This window comes from Apteryx mantelli, chromosome 3 (genome assembly GCF_036417845.1).
Source record: "Apteryx mantelli isolate bAptMan1 chromosome 3, bAptMan1.hap1, whole genome shotgun sequence".
Taxonomy (NCBI): domain Eukaryota; kingdom Metazoa; phylum Chordata; class Aves; order Apterygiformes; family Apterygidae; genus Apteryx; species Apteryx mantelli.
In genome coordinates this window covers 128,531,941-128,550,549 of record NC_089980.1, presented here as the reverse complement: position 1 = coordinate 128,550,549, position 18,609 = coordinate 128,531,941, and the positions used below count along the sequence as shown (strand labels likewise).

The window sequence follows — 18,609 nt, the reverse complement described above, 5'->3', positions numbered from 1 at the left end:
GCTGCAGAGTGCAAGAATGTCCTGTAACTGTTCTTGCAGCATCCTGCTGTTCCCAGTTACAGTGCTTGCACAGTCATCTTAGGAGCTGAGGGCAGCTACAGAGTTGTGAGGGACTGTGTCGATCTGCACTCCAAAAGAGACTAGAAAAGAGGAGCACTTAGATGCTGGCAAAAACTCTGCTAAAATATACAGCTTCTTGTGGGGAGCTGAAATAATACATGAAATCAAAGTGGTCCAATAAGTCACACAGCTGAAACAACTCTGGAATTATGTAATACTTAAAACTGATCATTAGGGTATATCCACTCTGGCCTAGATCTATCTAACATTGAGAAGAATCAGAAGGCGTTAGAGAATAAAGCCAAAAATCTGGTAATTCATTAGCTATCTGACCATGAGTGGGTATAATAAACTTTAATCGAAATAGTTGGATTTGAGCAGAGCACTTCAGTCAAGGGGTGGGTGTTGAGACTTCCCAAACTGTGGGTGGGTGAGTGTATGGGTGTGCAGTCACTGGCAGCTATAGGCATTGCTTGAACCTTTTGGGTGCACTGTGGCTCAAGCAGAGCTGCAGCTCCTTCTGGGAGCTTAAAGCCATTGAACTCCACTGGGCCCTGTTGTGTAGAGTTCCTCTATGTGAATAACGTTATTCCATCTTCCCTGCTTTAGTTCTAAGGCTTTGCAAATGGTACAATTACCTTTTTTAATGTGCAGTCTGGATAGTACTTGCTGCAGTGAATGATGGAATAAATACCTGCCTGTGAGACTATACTTCTGGGGGTTGTTTTGCTTCTGTTCTAAATCAGCGCTTCCCCCTCCTGACAGAGGGGAAGGGAGAAGAGATGATCCAGCCCAGGTGCGTTCAGAAGGATTGCCCTGAACCTCATAGTGGATTTGTGTTTCAAGCCATGTTTTCAGTTAAAGCTTGCTGGAGCTTCCTCCAGGAACTGGTAGGATTTCCAGTGCTAGGAACCAGGTAAGTAAAATAACTTAGGCTGGACTTGCAAGCAGTGGAAGGACTGAGCTTGATTGTGCTGTGAACTTTCGTGCCCCTTCTTTGCGCTTCTGCTCTGGGGCCTGAGCCTGACACTTGCTTGAGACTAGAAGGCTGAAGATCGCGAGCTATTTGAAATTATTTCAACCGGAGAGAAAGCATGAGTTCGCGTGTTAACTCCCTCTGCCGTGAATTTTGAGCCCTGCGCTTGCAGGGCAGCGAGTCCCTGCAGCGGTGCTCTAGCCCTTCCCGCTGCCCCCGCAGGGGGGCCGGGCGCCCGGGAGGGACGCAGGGCCCGACCCCCGGCCGCCCCGGCGCCGCCTCCTCCGCCCGTGCCGCCGCGGCCGGCAGCTTTAAAGGCGGCGGCGGCGGCGGCGGGGCGGCGGGCGGCACCATGCGGCGGCAGCTCGGCATCCTCTGCTGCTGCCTGGCGCTGCTGCTGCTGCCCGCGGCGCGGGGCTCCCCGGCGCGCCGGGCCGCCGCAGGTACCGGAGCGCGGCGGAGCGGGGCCCCGGGTGCGCCGGGGCGGCTCGGCTCGGCTCGGCTCGGCCCGGCCCGGCCCGGCCCGGCCGGGGGGGGCCTCTCCGCTGCCGGCTCCCCGCCACGGCCTCCCTTAGGATGCCTCCGCGCTTAGTGCTACGGGCGGTCGCCGAGAGGTTGCGGCCCGAGGACATCGGCTTGCGGGCACAAGTGCCAGCTGCTTTTTCTTGCAAAGCTCGTCTTACTAATCTCTTGATTCTGCATAACTTCTCTCCTAGTGTGTAGTTTTCAAAGCTTTCTCTTTCAGATTCACTGGAGGACCAGGATGTTCAGCAGCTTTGATTTTTCCAGCAGTAACTCCTAATCTAGAAAACAATTCTGCCTACGCATCTTGAATGGGGTCTTGTTTTGTAGGAGAGACACTGTCTTTTTCTTTCATGTCTTGAGCTATACTTGCATGCACAAACATTTCTTCTTATTTTGTCAACTTTCCAAGGGGCACAAAACCATTCTTCTAAATCCTTATGCAAAACCTGTATTATAGGATGCATGTAGAATTATATACAATACACCTGGATGGGATCCTAGATTCATGTAGTTGATTCACCTGTCTCAATGCAAGAAAACAAGCAAACAAAAAATGCTACTGCATGGTTCCTGATCAAGTAAGCTGCATCCAGGCAGCTTGCTTCTTTTCTCCCTTTTTACTTGTAACATACGTTCTTTAATGCACTGAAAACAAGTGTTGTTTTCACCTCTACTTTAAAGAGACTTGTGAAGAAAAATCAAAAAAATTTTTTTTTTTTAATGAATTGGAATAATAGAAGTCAATTCTATAGTAGCTGGGAGAGGTCTGCATGGATCCCAAGTTTAGGCAGTATGTCCAAACTGAACACTTGACATTTTGCTATGTAATGCACTGTTGAGCAGGAATGTCTCTTTTGCAGAAATACTGGTTTTGGTTTGTCTGTTGTTTTTTAAATCAGTAGTACAAATTATAGTGTAATGGCATAAACTAAATTCATGGTTGCATCAAGGGCAGATCAGGATATCGCGATGGAGCATGTAGCTTAGGCTGGTTAATGTTGCTGTTTTGTTTCTTTTTATATTCCTAGAAGAAGTGATGCTTGTTCTGCATCTGAGCTACAGCTTTTTTGCTTTCCTTTTCATCAGTCTAGATTTCTATGTCAGTGAGGAGTTTTAGTATTTGGGAATGTGTGTAAATATTTGTTCATTTTTATATATTAAAATTACTTCATAAAAGATGTGTTCCATTTTTTCTCTGCTGTAGAAGCTTTAAAACAGTGACAACTTCTAAGGAAGCATTTATCACAATATCATCTGCATTTTGGTCATGTTGGCTTTTATATCTTCTTGTTGTGTTCTTTGGATTGTGAATTACAAACAAGAAGTGATTCCTAATCATCAATCTGCTATGTTGTTACTATTAATAGTACTTTCTCACTTGATTTCTGTGGCTTAGCAAAAATGGAATTCAGGCTTTATCTTTATAAAAAGAAAAAAAAAGCACATTTATATATCATTGCTACACTGTTGTGTAGGGTGTTACATGTGAACTACAACCCGTTGTTTCATGGATACTTAGACATTTTGTGGGCTCAAATGTGGATCTATTTTTTAATGCTTACAAGTGTTGTCTAAATTAATATTTTAGATTTTCTAATGTGTTGCTCACCATTATTTTAAGCCTCTTCCTAGTAAATCAAGGGTACTTGTATTTATCTGGTAGGAGTAGTCTCACAGCTTACAACTCTCACAGCTCTGGTGAGAGTTCTGGTTCTGTGTAGGAGATGATTGAAGTGTTTTCCTTCCTTCTTTACAGATGCTACTTGCAAGAACCTGCCTCTAGACCTTGTGTTCATCATAGACAGTTCCCGTAGTGTCCGAACTGAAGAGTTTGAGAAAGTGAAAATCTTCCTATCAAAAATGATTGATACTCTAGATGTTGGTGAAAGAGCAACCCGTGTGGCAGTCATGAATTATGCCAGCACTGTCAAGGTAGAGTTTCCCCTCCGGACCTACTTTGATAAAGCCTCTATGAAGGAGGCTATATCTCACATCGAACCTTTGTCTGCTGGCACGATGACTGGCCTTGCCATCCAAACTGCCATGGATGAAGTCTTCACTGAGGAAATGGGTACCCGGCCAGCAAACTTCAATATCCCCAAGGTGGTCATTATTGTGACAGATGGACGGCCACAAGACCAGGTTCAAGATGTGGCAGCAAGCGCCCAGGCAGCTGGCATTGAGATCTATGCCGTTGGGGTGGACCGGGCAGACATGCAGTCCCTGAGGATGATGGCCAGTGAGCCACTGGATGAACACGTCTTTTATGTGGAGACCTATGGTGTGATTGAAAAGCTGACATCCAAATTCAGAGAGACTTTCTGTGGTAAGATGGTAATTCCAAGAGGGCAGTGTAATGCTCTTTTGGCTCCTGCTGTGGGTCCACTCCATAAGAAAGAAGTTTTTCTTTTTGAGAAGTGTTATGCATCACATTTAAATATTTCCTTTGCCATCAGTTGGGCAATGAAATCAAACCTTTTATTCAGTGAAGGCCAAGTAATGACCATTCCTTTTGAATAGTAATCTTACCATATGAGTAACAGAACTGATTTTAGTGGATCTCCTTGTGCAGTCAGGTACTACTTGGTGCAGGAGAAGGCACTGCAGTCTGTCTGGGATTCACCTACGTACACATACTGACTTTCGGGGAGAGCACATTGCTCAGTTATTTTCCTGTCTAGCTAGGAAGGAAGAAGGGTGGGAGCATGGTGCTGAAGGGCTCCTTGCAGACCTAGAGTCAGGAAAATCACTGTGGCACGTGAGTTACCACACTGGCTGGAGAAATTTGATGCAGGAAAAAGTGTCAGGACACAACTGCATGGTATCTTGGGATGGGCTTTCACTCTGCAGCCATTGCTGTGCCATTTCAGTGTGCCAGAGTGTCACCTTTTCCTGTGTTTCTCTGTGACTTGATTTTGGCAAGGAACTGTATCTGCAGCTCTTAAGGGCTGGGTCAAACTAGCTTAGCTCTTTGAGTGCTGGACTTGAAAATATGCTGCATGGCAATGGTTTGGGTGAGAACTCTACTAACGATGCTAAGCCCGTGTAGGATATTATTGTCATTTACAAAAAAAGCATAGTGTACCTGGAGTATTTAGAGTTGCCTGTAGAGAGCTATGCCACAGCCATACCAACAGAAAATCAAACGATGATTTCTAGACAGTTAAAAAACTTGCATAAAGTAGATTTTCCTAGTAAATTTCTAACAAAATGACTTGTAAAACAAGTCTCCAGGAATTAATGGGTAAAATAAGGTGTAAAAAGCATTACGAGAGAATTAAAGTAATAGCCATTGCCTTGGGAACGTGGTTGGTGAGAATATTTTACTTAGTTATTTCAGTGCCTTACTGAAAATTACCACCATACCTTTTGAATATGTTTAGAGTGAATAATATGTTTAGAGTGAATAGACTTCTTTTTCTAGGTATGAAATAAACATGTAGGACCATCTGTAGACAGGACACTTTGCCCAATAATTAACATAGGAAATGTCTTGAGGTTTGGCTTGACATCATGTTGTGTTAATTGATGTGACCACATTCTCTCTCTGGTATCTTGAAGCGGGTACAAGTCCCCACCTAGCTGGACAGGTATGTGTACTATGAAAATAGCACTAAATTTTCCACTTATATTCTAGCCAAAGCAAGTCCTTTTACAGCACCAAAGAAAAATCGCTCATTCTTAAGAGTAAAGTTTTTGTGCCTAACCATAAGAATTGTGCTCCCTCTAAGCTGGAGGATAAACCAAAGAGAGCTGAAACATATATAATTCCAGTGTAGCTCTGAGTTTTCTGCATGCTACTAGCCAGACTCCATCCCTAGGATTAAAACTAGAGGTGAAACAGAATAATTTACAAAAGGTTCTTACAAACCAAATGGATTTAAGAGGGTCTTGTAAGACAGGGGGTAAATTGGGTCCTCTCCAGGTCCAGACTGCTGCTTGGTCAGAGAGTGACCAGTGACTCACCAGTGACAGATAGGATTTTCTTTGCGTTGGCCAAGCCAAATAAATTTGTTTGTGGGGTGAACTGAAAACAGGAAAACCAATGTTCAGGGGCAAAATAGTTGGCTAGGATCAAGCTGTTGGTGCATCGAGAGCATCATTCAAAGTGAGAACATCCTGGAGATGGAAAATCTTGGCCTTGAACTGCTGTCAAAGTCAGTGGAAGCTTGACTTTCCTACCACAAAAAATGTGACCATATGAATTTCAGCTTCCCAGCTCTGCTTGAAAATATAATCCATAGATTTTGTTCATAAGTCATTGAGATGAATTCTGTTATTCCCTAGGGTGTAACAGTGAAAAGACACTGGCTTGGTTTGAGCTTTTTACTGCCAATACAAAGAGAAGACATGTTTTCTGTCAGCCTTATTAGAGGACATCTAAATCTTCCACATTTTAGAAAATAGGAAATGTTGCCTTGCATTCAGAAATAGATGAGAAAATTCAAGTGCTCTTGTTTCTCGCTTATCTTGCCAATACGGCTTTGGAGGTTGATTTTACCAGTAGTCCATATCCACACTGTTACCACTCATTTTAGTAAAATCTCAGGTAATGACTCAATGGGCCTGTCTTTCCATTTTTCCTCATCTTCCCTCTTCCCTCCTCCCTTTTTCCTCTAATCCAAATTTTGCCATTTAAAAATTATCTAAGTCTGGCTAGTATCTAGGTTTCTTTATGGTCAGTGGAGAAAAGTAGGTGTGTCTTGAGGTGATGTACAGAAACAGCAGACTCCAAAGCTAAATACAGTTTGAGGAAACATTGGTGAGAGGTTTACACATTAGTACACACAATGTTAGTTGTGTAGTTAGACCATCTCAGAAGAAAAAGACAGCGCACGTACTGTATTGCAGAGACAGCCCAGCATTGTAACGGTCATTTTGTCAGCCCTGTTGCAACAGACGTATCCAGATGCCATCAATCACATTGCTTTTCTTATCACTGTTTTCTCAGTTTTCGCAATCCGATGAGATAACCTTACTGTCCCCTGGCAAATTAACTTGTCCCTTAAAATTTAATCTCATTTTGCAGTTTTAGTTTTTCAGTTCTCTAGGTTTGGGCAATATTTCTGCACTCTCTCTCAATTAGGAGGTTCACGTGCCTGTAAAGCTACCCTGCTGCAGGAACTTTCCTCCATATGCACTTTGGAGCTGACTATTTAAACATGACGGAGCTGGGCAACTGCAGCTCTAACATGCGAGTTTGCACTGGCTGGTCTCTTTGCAGGCTGCTACATCTTCTGAACCATTGGTACACAGACACTCTTTTTACCCCTGGGAAGATAATGTGTTATATCCTAGTATTATTTTTATGTTCCTCCTAGTCTTGATGCTCTTTCTATTGCAATTTACTTTTGTTTTTTGTGGTTTTTTTGTGCTTTCTGTAACATTTCAGTTTACATGAGAGAGTGTTTTTTCCAAGGCAACAGAAATTCATAAATCAGGTCATTTGTCAGAGAGCAAAAGTTTGTTAGCTGGCAGATAGCAACTGATACGTTTGTGAATGGGATTATTTAACCTTTGCTAGTAATGGAAGGGGATTTGATACAGTAATCCAGAGGGGTCTTCCCAGTGCTGAGTTTGCGTCTCCAGTGAAACGTAAATGCTTAAAATCTCTCTCTCTCCCTGTTGCACTCCTTTTGCAGATTAATTTTGTCTTTCTGCCACCTCAGGCACTGACTTACCTCGGTGCAGTTATTTCAAGGTGGTGGTTGACCTCTTTGTTCTGGCTACACAAATGATACCAAAGCTGCCAGTAACTTTTGTGACAGGGACACAGCACTGCAATTTACTGCTGCTAATCCAACAAGCAGTGCAAGATGTGAAGGAGTTTTGTAACCATAAAATATTAATGAATGTTTCTTTGCTTTGGGATGACTGAAATGCTTTTTCTGTAAATGCCCTTTGTAGCTGTGAACATGTGCACACTTGGGACCCATGACTGTGAACAGGTCTGTGTGAGTAGTGGCGGATCCTACGTTTGTGATTGCTATGAAGGCTACACGCTGAATCCAGATAAGAGAACTTGCTCGGGTAAGGATCTAGTACTCCTTCAGTACATGTACTCAGGTAGAAAAAAGATCTCTTTTTAACAAGGTAATAAGATTTGAGAAGCTATTTGTGTGCTTCTGTTGAAACAGTGAGCATCTGTATCTCATTAATAAATCTTCTAAGTTTGCCACAAGTAGTGGTGAGTAGCAGTTTGATTTCATCAATGTCCTCTCTGTTATGACCACAGGAGCACCATTCATTAGGGCTGGATGCCAAAACAAAGTTTTCAGATGACACTGTATAGATATTTTCTCCTACCACTTATTCTAGTTCCTTATATCGCTATTTCTGGGTTGATTCCAAATGGCAATATATTTGTAAACATGAACATCCACTCCATCCAAAAATATTTTTTATTAACAACAAACTGTTTCTTTTACATGCCTTTCACAGCTGTAGACATGTGTGCACCTGGAAGGCATGAGTGTGATCAGGTCTGCGTGAGTAACAACGGATCCTATAGCTGTGAATGCTATGAAGGCTACACCCTGAATCCAGATAAGAAGACTTGCTCAGGTAAGAACTAAAAGCTACTTTAACATACAAATTTCATGGAGACATGGACACATTCTTTTTGAGTTACCTTCATTGTATGTGATTGAAAAACTGCTTGCAGACATCAGCTCTTAAAATAGGAATTCATCTGTAGCCTTTCTCCTTGTTTTCAATAACAGTTTGAGACATCTCATTTTAAAAAAACAAAGTTTTTGTTTAAATGCGTTGATTAAAAAATGCAGTTTGGCACCTACCTGCCATTTTACGGTCTTCACAGTATTTTAGAATTACCACTAAGCCCTGGGAAAGGATGAACCCAAGCCAGAGATGCCCACCAGCACTGCCTCCCCCTCGTCCCAGGACCCAGTCAGGAACACTGCTTGACCAATCAGAGCCTGCCAACTTCTGGATTGGGCAGCCAGCGTCAAGAGAACTGAGTTCTGATTGGCCCCCAGGGAGACGCAGGTAGCCTCAAGGCCCAATGGCGTGCAGTGCCTCAGGGCAATGCTCCCCGCAGACCACTTTGGCTGTGGGCCCAGTGCTTCACACCTTCCTTACGGTGGCTTCTCCCCCGCGGCCCTTCTGTCGGGCAGCCGTTGCTGGAGCAGGAGCGCCACTAGTCCACAGAGGACTTAAAATCTGATGATTTTCCCATGTCCTCTCCATCTCCCCTGTCAAAACTCAGCTGCATTTATACAGCTTGCTGCTTCTGCTCCTAAGCAGTGTAGACCTCTATGATATAGCAACCACAGTCTTCCACCTGAAGCAGCTTCTTGCTTTACTACTTCTTGAATTGTCACCCTGAAAAGTGATTCCAATTACAAAACCTTTTTCCCCAAATACTTTTCTGGTGTTGTTCCTATAAATCCAGAAGGTTTGAACAGCTGAATAGAGTAACTATTTTATGACTGGTAAGTGCATCCCTCCCTTTGAGAGCATGTCAGTATTCTTCATAATGAAGTTTTCACTCTTATTTTTGAAGAGAGAAGATAACCTCCTAGTTCTTCTGCATTGTTTTTTGTTCTCACTAGGCTTTATAACTCTGGTCCATTTAATAGCATTTGCACATATCATAACTGGCATTTTGTGCCAGCCTTCAGCTCACGGGTGAAATTATGAAGTTAAATTTGATTTGCTGTAGTTAACTGCTGATATTGCAAGAGACAACAACTTCTGCCCTAACACATTACAGTTTACTGCTAGTCCTCAGTATGGTGTTTTAGCTTCACTTTATGTGAGGCTATTCGGGGCAGTCAGAATTGCTGCTGAAAATCAGACTATGTGAAACATAGTGAAGTACTGTCTTAGAGTCCGGATATCTGCCTCCTTCGTTAAATAATTAGTAATTGAATTCAGTTGTCTGCAGCATAATATAATGATAGTAATGGGGCACTGGTTGAATTCTAATTTGAATCCTAATTAAATTTTATGTATAAATGCTGAAGTATTTAAGATGCTAGAGTGTTTGGGTAGGATTAATAGATGTCTTCTCTAAAACATGGTTCATCCCAGCTATGGATATGTGTGCACCTGGAAAGCATGACTGTGGACAGGTCTGTTTGAGTAATGATGGATCCTACAGCTGTGACTGTTACGAAGGATACACTCTGAATGCAGATAGGAAGACTTGCTCAGGTAAGACCTGATCAAGCAAATACAGTGTTCAGCTAAAAACAAGTAACTCTTTTTAATCAGGTCAATTTATGTTATTTTTCTGAGAAATTACTCAAGAGTTTCGTACAACTCCTGAAAACATAGTACAACTTTAATTTTTTCTTCATTTCCAATAACTATTTGAGACGTGTGACCCTTCTACAGTCGTGTGAAGCTTATAATTGCTATAGTTAAAATACCATTTGACATTTTCCTCAGGACTTCACAGTATTTTCACAGACATGGGGCAAGAATTGCCATATCCACCTGAGAGAGAAGGAAAATGTATTTGTTGAGAATATGTGATGTGTACTATCTGTGTCAGGAAGCTCTGTTGCAAACCAGCACAAGGGAATGAGATGAAGAAGAGCAAGGACTGTGCTCTGAAGACTGATTACAGTTTGTATCATGATGAACGTGATCGCATTTTCTTGTGGATGTGTTTGGACCACAAAAAATACTCCAGCCTTAGGGCTCCAGAGGCTGGAGAGAAATATTCCTTCCCAGTGCTGGTCTCTTGTGGAGAATATGAGCATAGACATAGCTGATATTTAAGGATGTATATACTAATATACAGTACATACAAATTAATTTGTATGATATAGCATTTTCAGTGAATTAGGATTTGAACTTTACTCTTCATCTCTTTGTATGTCTCACCAATGATTTATTTACACAACATCTTTTTTCCACTTTCATCATATTCCTGTTCCTTACTATATTTTGTGTGAAAAAGTGCTGAACCTAGGCTTCCAATACCAGGAGATTTCTAGGCAAATCTTTCCAACTAAGTTGTAGGTCTTATACCTCTGAGAGGCAAAGAGCTCTCCTCAACATTTAGTCTTGGCTGTTTTAGGAGCTGGTTTGGTACATACTTTTCCTAAGATTAACTCTCACCTGGTATTATACAGGGGCAATAAACATCTATAAGTGAACATGAATTCAGTTTGGCACCCCCTTTCTGAGTCCAATCCCAAATCTCATTTCATAGCACTGACTCCCCCCCTGTATATTCACATTTCAGATAATTTTTCCAAATATGCTTGCTTTTTTCCTTTTGAATCTCATTTTGCAGTATGCTGCTAATGATTTGTCAACCACCCAGGTCTCTGTGATGTAATAAAAATAGCCTAGATCCAGGAAGGGCTCTTTTCTTTACAATTGCTTGTGCCTTACTAAATCTCCTTACTGCAAAGATATCCAAATATAGGAACTTCTTCTCAGCTTGCCCTTTTGGAGCTGACGTGTTAAATTTGGCAGAGAACATCAGCTTCACACATAAAGTACCCACTTTGTAACTGGCAGTCGGTGCCATGTCTCTTTTTTTTTAGCAGCCATGTATACTCTTCTGTTTATGGTCTTTTTACTCCATAAAACAGTGGTTCATCCAAAGCAATTAGAGTTGAAATAATGCCAAACACTCTCTTAAAATCCAGATATTTGTTCTCTGAAACTCTTTTGGATGATTACTTTGTAACTGGGTCACTGCTAGTTCAGTTCCTTTTGCAATCTGTTATGACTGAAAAAAAAGTATTGCCAGTGTTCCAAAAGTCTTATCATCTTTGTGGTGTTCATAGCCAGATAAGAACACACTCTGTACACCCTACTACGGCTAACAGCCATTGTATGGCTGGCGTGCAATAAAATGGTCCTGGCTGGAATCCAAATGAAGAAATGTTTGCAAATGTGAATTACTAAATCCAAATAAACAGCCTGAAGTTTGGGGAGTGATTAATACTCTTCTCTTCTCAAATGCCTTTCTTAGCTGTCGACATGTGTGCACCAGGAAGGCATGACTGTGAGCAGGTCTGTGTGAGAGATGATCTATTCTATACCTGTGATTGCTATCAAGGCTACACCCTGAATCCAGACAAGAAGACTTGCTCAAGTAAGAACAGACTGCTGTTTCCTATCCCTCTGTACCCTCCTCAGCTAAGTAAATATATTGAAATAGCTCTGATTAGCAGGTTAATATATTGGATCTGTCTGAGAAACTTACACATGCCGTTCTATCTGTTATAAGACAGTTCCTTGTCACACTCTTTCATTTTGAGCAGCAAAGAGACATACAGTACTTTATCTGCAACAGTAGTTATATATACGTATATATATAAAATAATTGAAGAGAGAAGAGCAGGGGTTAGCCACACACTTTGTAGTACAGCGCAAACTGCAGACCACCATGCAGGAGACAGCTTGGATGTCCTCTCCTCCAGGCTGCACTTCATTTTGCTCTTTGTTACTTTAGCTTGTCAATGACTCTGTGTTATAGTAACAATGTACAATTACATTCTAAAAGCATTTCTTTCCAGTATTCTTACTGCAAAGTTACTCTGTTCTGGAAACTTTTCTTAGCTCGTCTTTGGAGGTGATCTGGCCCTTCAGAGGGTTAGGCAGCTGCAGCCAGAAAGAGCACACACTGTACAAAGTAAGGCTGAAAAAGTCTCAGTAAGACAGTTGGTTCATCTCACTGCTCCAAGGCAAGGTCAATTATATATCTCAGTAGTTCCTGATAAAAGTACACGTAGTACAGGTTTCCAAATGGAAAAGTATTGCTTTTGTGAAGTATTCAGAAACGCGTGTTATGGGATAACTGTTTCTCCAAAACGTATTTCATAGGAACTGATGTATGTGCACCAGGGATGCATGAGTGTGAGCATGTCTGTGTGCATAATGACGGATCTTATACCTGTGACTGCTATGAAGGCTTTACCTTAAATCCAGATGAGAAAACATGCTCAAGTAATAATTTTTTTTTCTTAATATATTTACTAAAGTACCCTCTTTAATGTGTTAAATCCTTCTAATCTCTTTGAAAAACTTTCTGTCAACTCACTAACTCCTTGAAGGTGTAATCTCTCTTCATTCTTTTCTGCCTGTTTTCAGTAATGTTTTGAACTAGTTTGATCCTTCTTGTTTAGTTATAGCAGTTTTTATATTTAAAATTAGACTTTAGTCTTACCTATCACCACACTTTTAAGGACTTCACTGTATTTAAAAGAAATCGGTTATAATCTGCATTTCCTTATGAAGTGGTAATAATTAGTGGGATTGGTAAGGTTTGGCTTCTAGGGTGTCTGTCTCTGGGGCATGCAACTCAGTTGCATAGCAGCATACAGATGATAGTGGGGCGGGGGGAACAGCAGTGGTGATAGAAGAGTTATTGCAGTGATAACCCCTATGGTCTCTTCCACTCCTCCAAGGTGAGTAGGGCAGGCATGAACTTGCCAGTTGCTTTTGCTTCACATGGACAAGAATGGTATAAACTATTCATAGTTCCTCTGCATCCTTTGTAATGTAGAATCATAGGAGAAATTAGGTTGGAAGGGACCTCAGGGGTACCTGGTCTGACCTCCTGTTCAAAGTAGGGATAACTTTGGCATTAGATCAGGCTGCTAAGGGCCTTGTGTAAGAGCAAAGTATAAAATAGGCAAATATAGCCAAACATCATTCTGCAAAAAATAGTAATTTCTTGTAGGTATAGACATACTTAAACATAAATACAGTGTAAAAACACAGCTCTAGCATATTTCGTGCAACTTGTTGGCCATCCCACTGACAATAGGTGTGCTCAAGATTTATGAATATTAAATACTGGAAGATTATAGGTTTCACTGAAAAACTCCAGAAGACTTCAGGGTACCCATGGAGGATTGCCACATGGAAAAGTAATTTGGTTAAAACAGAAGCAATCCAAGGACGATCTGTATCTGCCACTGGAGACTTTAAAGGCAAATAAGAAAACTTCACTGGCAGTCAGTTGGAAACCAACCATGTTGGTGTGATATTTTGAACTGGCCTTCCTCCAGCTGAATCTTGAATAGTTCTTCTTTGTACGTTGGCCATAAAGCCGGTGGAATGTTCCAAAGAAGGGAGCTGAACAAATACAAGTTCAGTGAAATCAAGGAGACACCAGTTTCAACATTGGCTCTAAGACAAATGAGTTTCTGCAGCACTAGAAATGAATCTGTTCATAGATTTTTTTCAGTGAAACACTGAAGGAACAAACATTTGAAATGGATATATTTCAATCCTTTTCTTTAATTCAAGCAGCTGTCAGTTTCTTTGCAAAATGAAGATATTAATGGCATGATAAAGAGAGGAGCTAAAATAATTCAGAAAAAGAAAAATTGTATCCAGGTATAATGTTTCTATTATGTTACTGTTATAATGCTTACATAATTTGTTTAGCATTGATTAGCTATGCATTTATGTATTTGGAAAAAATAATTGAATAATCTGTTGTCATTGCCTTTGTAGGCAATGTAAAAAGGCATGTATGAAGAGACAGATATTACATACAAGTGATCCCTCTCGATACCTTGTTGAGAGGGTATTTCATAATTGTAGGTCCTCTTTTAAGGAGGCTCTGCCTTTCAAAGCTTATTACTCTGGTCTCAGATATATAGAGTAATCTCACTGTAGTAGCTGTGTTTCAGTAGCTGCTGCTATGGTTGTTTTTAGCCTGCAGCAAATATAATGTGGTTCAGCTTGCCTTAACTCTTTCCTTAGGGAATAGGTCAGGTTAAGTTGCCTTTCATTTGTTGTAGCTAGGAACTCTTAACCATCAGCTGATGCCTGAAACATTGTTATGCCATAGTCAGATTATCGTATCTCTGAGCCCTTTGTCTGTAAGCATCCACAGTTTTGTGGCAGACTGTGGAGAAAAAGGAATTCTTGAGGACAGCTGAGCCACTGGACCTCTGTGGGCTTGGAAGACTGAGCACAAGACCTAGAAATGGATTAACTGGAATCACTGCAAAGTACAAAAATGATTGTTTTGTCTTCCCTGAGAGACTCATCACTTCTCTGTTGTATCAGCTGGCCCTTCCATTACTACTGTAGTGTCTTTCCACTAGATTTTAAATTTATTTTGGCCTATTTGAACATTGTTGTTTCTTCCATATGTATTCACGTGACACTGGAGTGGCCTTATGTTCACACCTCTTAATGAATCAAGAATGATATTCCATACACATGCATACTGCTAGTGTTACACACCAAGAGTACTTGTAAGGTGAAATCTGTTGGTGATTTAGCTGAAACTCTGTTGCTTAATATTTAAATTTAATATGTGCTCCTGCTTTCATTTTTGTGTTATTTATAAAGTGGTAAATACCAGTCTTAATTCCTTCCTAAACTGAGATTTAAGCACTTAAATTACACCTATATTTCAGAAACTGATCCAGACTGACTAATTTTTGACACCACCAAACTCTTTATGTGCCTAAAATCATTAGATGCCTCTTTGCTTGTCTCAAAAACTCCCTGAAGGCTTAACTTTGGACATTCATGCACGCTCAGAAGCGCCATGTTTGACATTGCCATGATACCCCAAATGCCATTACGTTACAGGTCTGACAGGAGAGCAAGCTCGATTCTTCTCAAGATAAGTTCCAAAAGTTAGTCATGATCTTGAATACAACTTATTTAATAGATTTTGGTTACAGTGATACCAGTGCCCTTCCTGTGTGGATGGTCTGATGATCAAAGTACTTCTCACAAGATGGAGACCTGGATTGCAGGTTCTTCTCAGTCTGAGGCATTTCAAGGCACTCATTCTACTTCCCAGGAAAGCACCCTAACTTCTAGGGTGCTGGATATTCTGGATGAGAGTGAGAGAGAGAGAGAGAGAACAGGTGAAAGGAAGATTCACTCTAGTCTGGTGATTAGAGCAGCTAGGGGAGGCTGGCTGGTCCCTGCACCCAGGCCTCTTTCTATGTTTTACTTAGTAATGGTCTAATTTAAAAAGTGCAGAGGTTCTAGGAAGGTAGGCTAGGAATTCCCGATTTTGCCTCCTCCTCAGAGTCAAGCTCTCTCACATGTCCTTTTTCTGGACCTATAACACTTGTGACTCTGGCTACATGCTGGCCTCTATCAGCTGGAAGAAACAAGGGGTGCTCTCTCTCCTTCCCGACTGTCCTGTATTCCAGTGGCTACTGTAGTCTCACATGATGGGTTCAAGTCCCCTTGGAGAATCACGGATTTTCCTGGGATCTAAATATCATAAATATTCTAAATGCTGTTTTCTCTCTTAGGGGCTACCACAAGCAGCCTTGTAACAACTGAAGAGACCTGTAAGTGTGAAGCTATAGCTGCATTACAGGACTCTGTCACCTCGCACCTTGAAGCTCTGTCCACGAAACATATCCTTTTTCTTACATGATCCTCTGTATTCATGTGTTTGCTGGCATTTTAGAGGTAGCTGTTTTGATACAAGTCAGGGAAGGAACATACCTCACAACAGGAAGTATTTTCTTGGTGATTTTGGAAATGTTATGAAGCAAAATTTTGTGTGTTGCAAATACTATTACAATGTTTTCACATTTCCTTGAAGTGTTTTAGTATCGATGTACAGATAAAATGCACATGCCCACATCATCTAGATTAGGTATGCTACGCTGAACATGAAGCATTGCTCTGTTTTTAATTCTTCAGATGACTTTTACTGTAGCAGCAAATGCTCAGTTTTGAGCCCTCCTATTAGTAGGTGGCATATACCCCAAAATTTCCACGGCACCTTCAGAGGCACCATTACAACAGTCTGACCAGCTGTGATATTTCTCTGCCTTCTAACTCCACAGAGAGGCAGTGTCCCAAACAATTTTCATAATAGTTTTTCTTTTTGGTAATAATCTGTTAGCCTATTAATATCCAGCTGTTGGGATATATTAGGTGACTGATAGAATGAGACAGTTGTAAGGTAAGTTGCTGAATGGGGATGCGCTGGGTGAGGATCAGGGTTATGGGACATCTGAGGTGTAGGGTGGTGGGTGTAAGTTATGCTGCACTGGAACTTGCTAGCTTCATTCACTGCAGTGTGGTTCCTGTAGGCAGTCAAGAGAAATGTTGGTACCCGGATTAGACATTTAACAAACATGTGGGAGGAAAAAAAATTATAGTGGTGAATTCCGTGGTATAGTAGCAGACCTGAATGATGTAATAAATATCCTCAGATGGCATGTAAAGAACTAATAATTGGAAGTTAAAGTTGGGCAAGATATGATTCAAAAGAAGGTACAATTCTTAACAGTGAGAGTAGTTGAGCACTGTGACAATTTACACAAGGGTTGTGGTAGATTTTTCATCACTGGAAACTTTTATTTTGAGGCTACATACTGTTTTCTGTAAAAGGCGCTCTCGTTCAAACAAGAATTAATTTAGGGGAGTACTATGTTTGTGGTTGTCATCATGATCCCTGAGGCATCAGAATAAAGGAAGAGTTGGGTATTTAGAATTAATTAAAGAAGGGAGCAAAGCAGGAGAGTAAGTTTTATACGGTATACATTATTTATGTAGATAAATGAATCTTTCAGTTCACTGAAGTTTCTGAAAACCAGGTGAAAACATCTGCCAATGACATAAGACATTCCCAGTTCTTGAATAAATTCAAGTCATTTTTATAAGGTCTAATTGGAAATCCTTCTATTACAGGGTGCCTGGAATCCAGTTTTTCTGCCTGGGAAAGGTGAAAGGAATACTCTGATTTTGTGAGATTTTAATATGTCATTCCAGGGAATCTAAGTAATTAAAACTGAAGGCCAAGATAATTAAACCTGTAATGTCATCTCAATAGTAGCATGTCCTTCAGAGAACAGGAAATGTCTCTGCCCCAAAGCACTAATATTGAGCAAGAAAATGTGGTGGTTTCAAGTTAGAAATAAACTGTATTACAAAGAACTAATTCTTTCTTTCAAAGTTATTCCTTGCTGGGCAATTTGTAGCCCTAGTGTCCTTCAAGACAAGCTGGAAAATGAAGCAGATACAAACACCTGCTGCTCCTCAGCTCTGAATGTCACATGATCCAACTTCTTATAAGAAACTGGGGTTGTTGAGATCATTTGGGAAGTTGCCAGAGCTTGATAGATCTCTCAGATGTTTTGAAACCTCTAGTTGCTCTTTCATTATTCAAGCATTTATTGACCTTATCTAGAAAAGAGATACTTGTTTAAAATGCAATAATGAGAAAGATTACAAATAAACCAAACTTCATAGGCATCTATTATAATGCCCTTAACAACAGATCACTAGATGAAGTGTCTCAGAAGTTGCAAGCATATCAAGAGAGACAGCAGGTTGTCTGAGCTATCATTCTACTTAATTTTAAAATGATCTTTCTGAAGCATTCATTTTTATTGTCTTCGGCAAGCTTTATTTCATTGCACAGCTTACAAAACAGCAGTCGGTTTGGTATTATTGAGCAAATGTCAAGAAGACTTCAAGAAGACTTCAGGAAGACAATGGTTTCAATAATACTGTGACCCTGAGGGTCTTCATGCACAGTCACTCTGTAACTGTAAAGCTATCTATACCTGCTGTACTTCACTCAGTACTACAAATAGTACAGTAGGTACTGTTTTTCTGCAGTAACTGTATTTTTATTCTTTTATTTAAAAGTAAATACAGGAAAAAACTGTTTTTGAGTGCATACAGTATATCACATCATATAAAACTGTGAAAGGGGAAGGCAAAGTAAAAAAAAATTGCCTATAGCATCTGTCTGTCAAATGGGAGAGGCATTTGGGATCTTGTAACTTATTTTAATAAAATAAAGTTAAGATCAGCACACTAGTGTTGGAAGCTTTTGTGTGTGTGTGTAACATAAAGTATGTGTGTTATGAATTAACATTAAAATGTTTAATAAAAACAAGGAAACAAAAACAGTTAAAGGTAAATGAGGCACAAATGGAAGAAATCCACAAAACTAACTGTCCTTGAGTCACACAGTTGGAAAAAGAACAGTTTGATCAAGTATTAAGCAGTATATACTTTGTATTTTAAAACTTACAAATTCTTGTTAGTATAAGTAGGAGGTTTAATAGCAATTTAAAATATTAATAATGTTCTACACC

At 40.6% G+C, this 18,609-nt stretch overlaps 1 protein-coding gene across 2 annotated transcripts; it reads left to right on the top strand.

The window, feature by feature from the left end:
- The first annotated feature begins 1,383 nt into the window (after positions 1–1,383).
- Positions 1,384–18,323, top strand: MATN3 (matrilin 3). 2 transcript variants are annotated; one of them, XM_067294328.1, is made up of 9 exons: positions 1,384–1,479; positions 3,318–3,887; positions 7,469–7,591; positions 8,003–8,125; positions 9,617–9,739; positions 11,523–11,645; positions 12,377–12,499; positions 15,796–15,903; positions 17,786–18,323. In XM_067294328.1, exons 1-9 carry the CDS (start codon positions 1,389–1,391, stop codon positions 17,839–17,841), a joined length of 1,440 nt encoding a protein of 479 aa, XP_067150429.1. In that variant the 5' UTR covers positions 1,384–1,388; the 3' UTR covers positions 17,842–18,323. The 2 variants fall into 2 exon arrangements, with proteins under 2 accessions (XP_067150429.1, XP_067150430.1); XM_067294329.1 differs by lacking the exon at positions 12,377–12,499.
- The last annotated feature ends 286 nt before the right edge of the window (positions 18,324–18,609 follow it).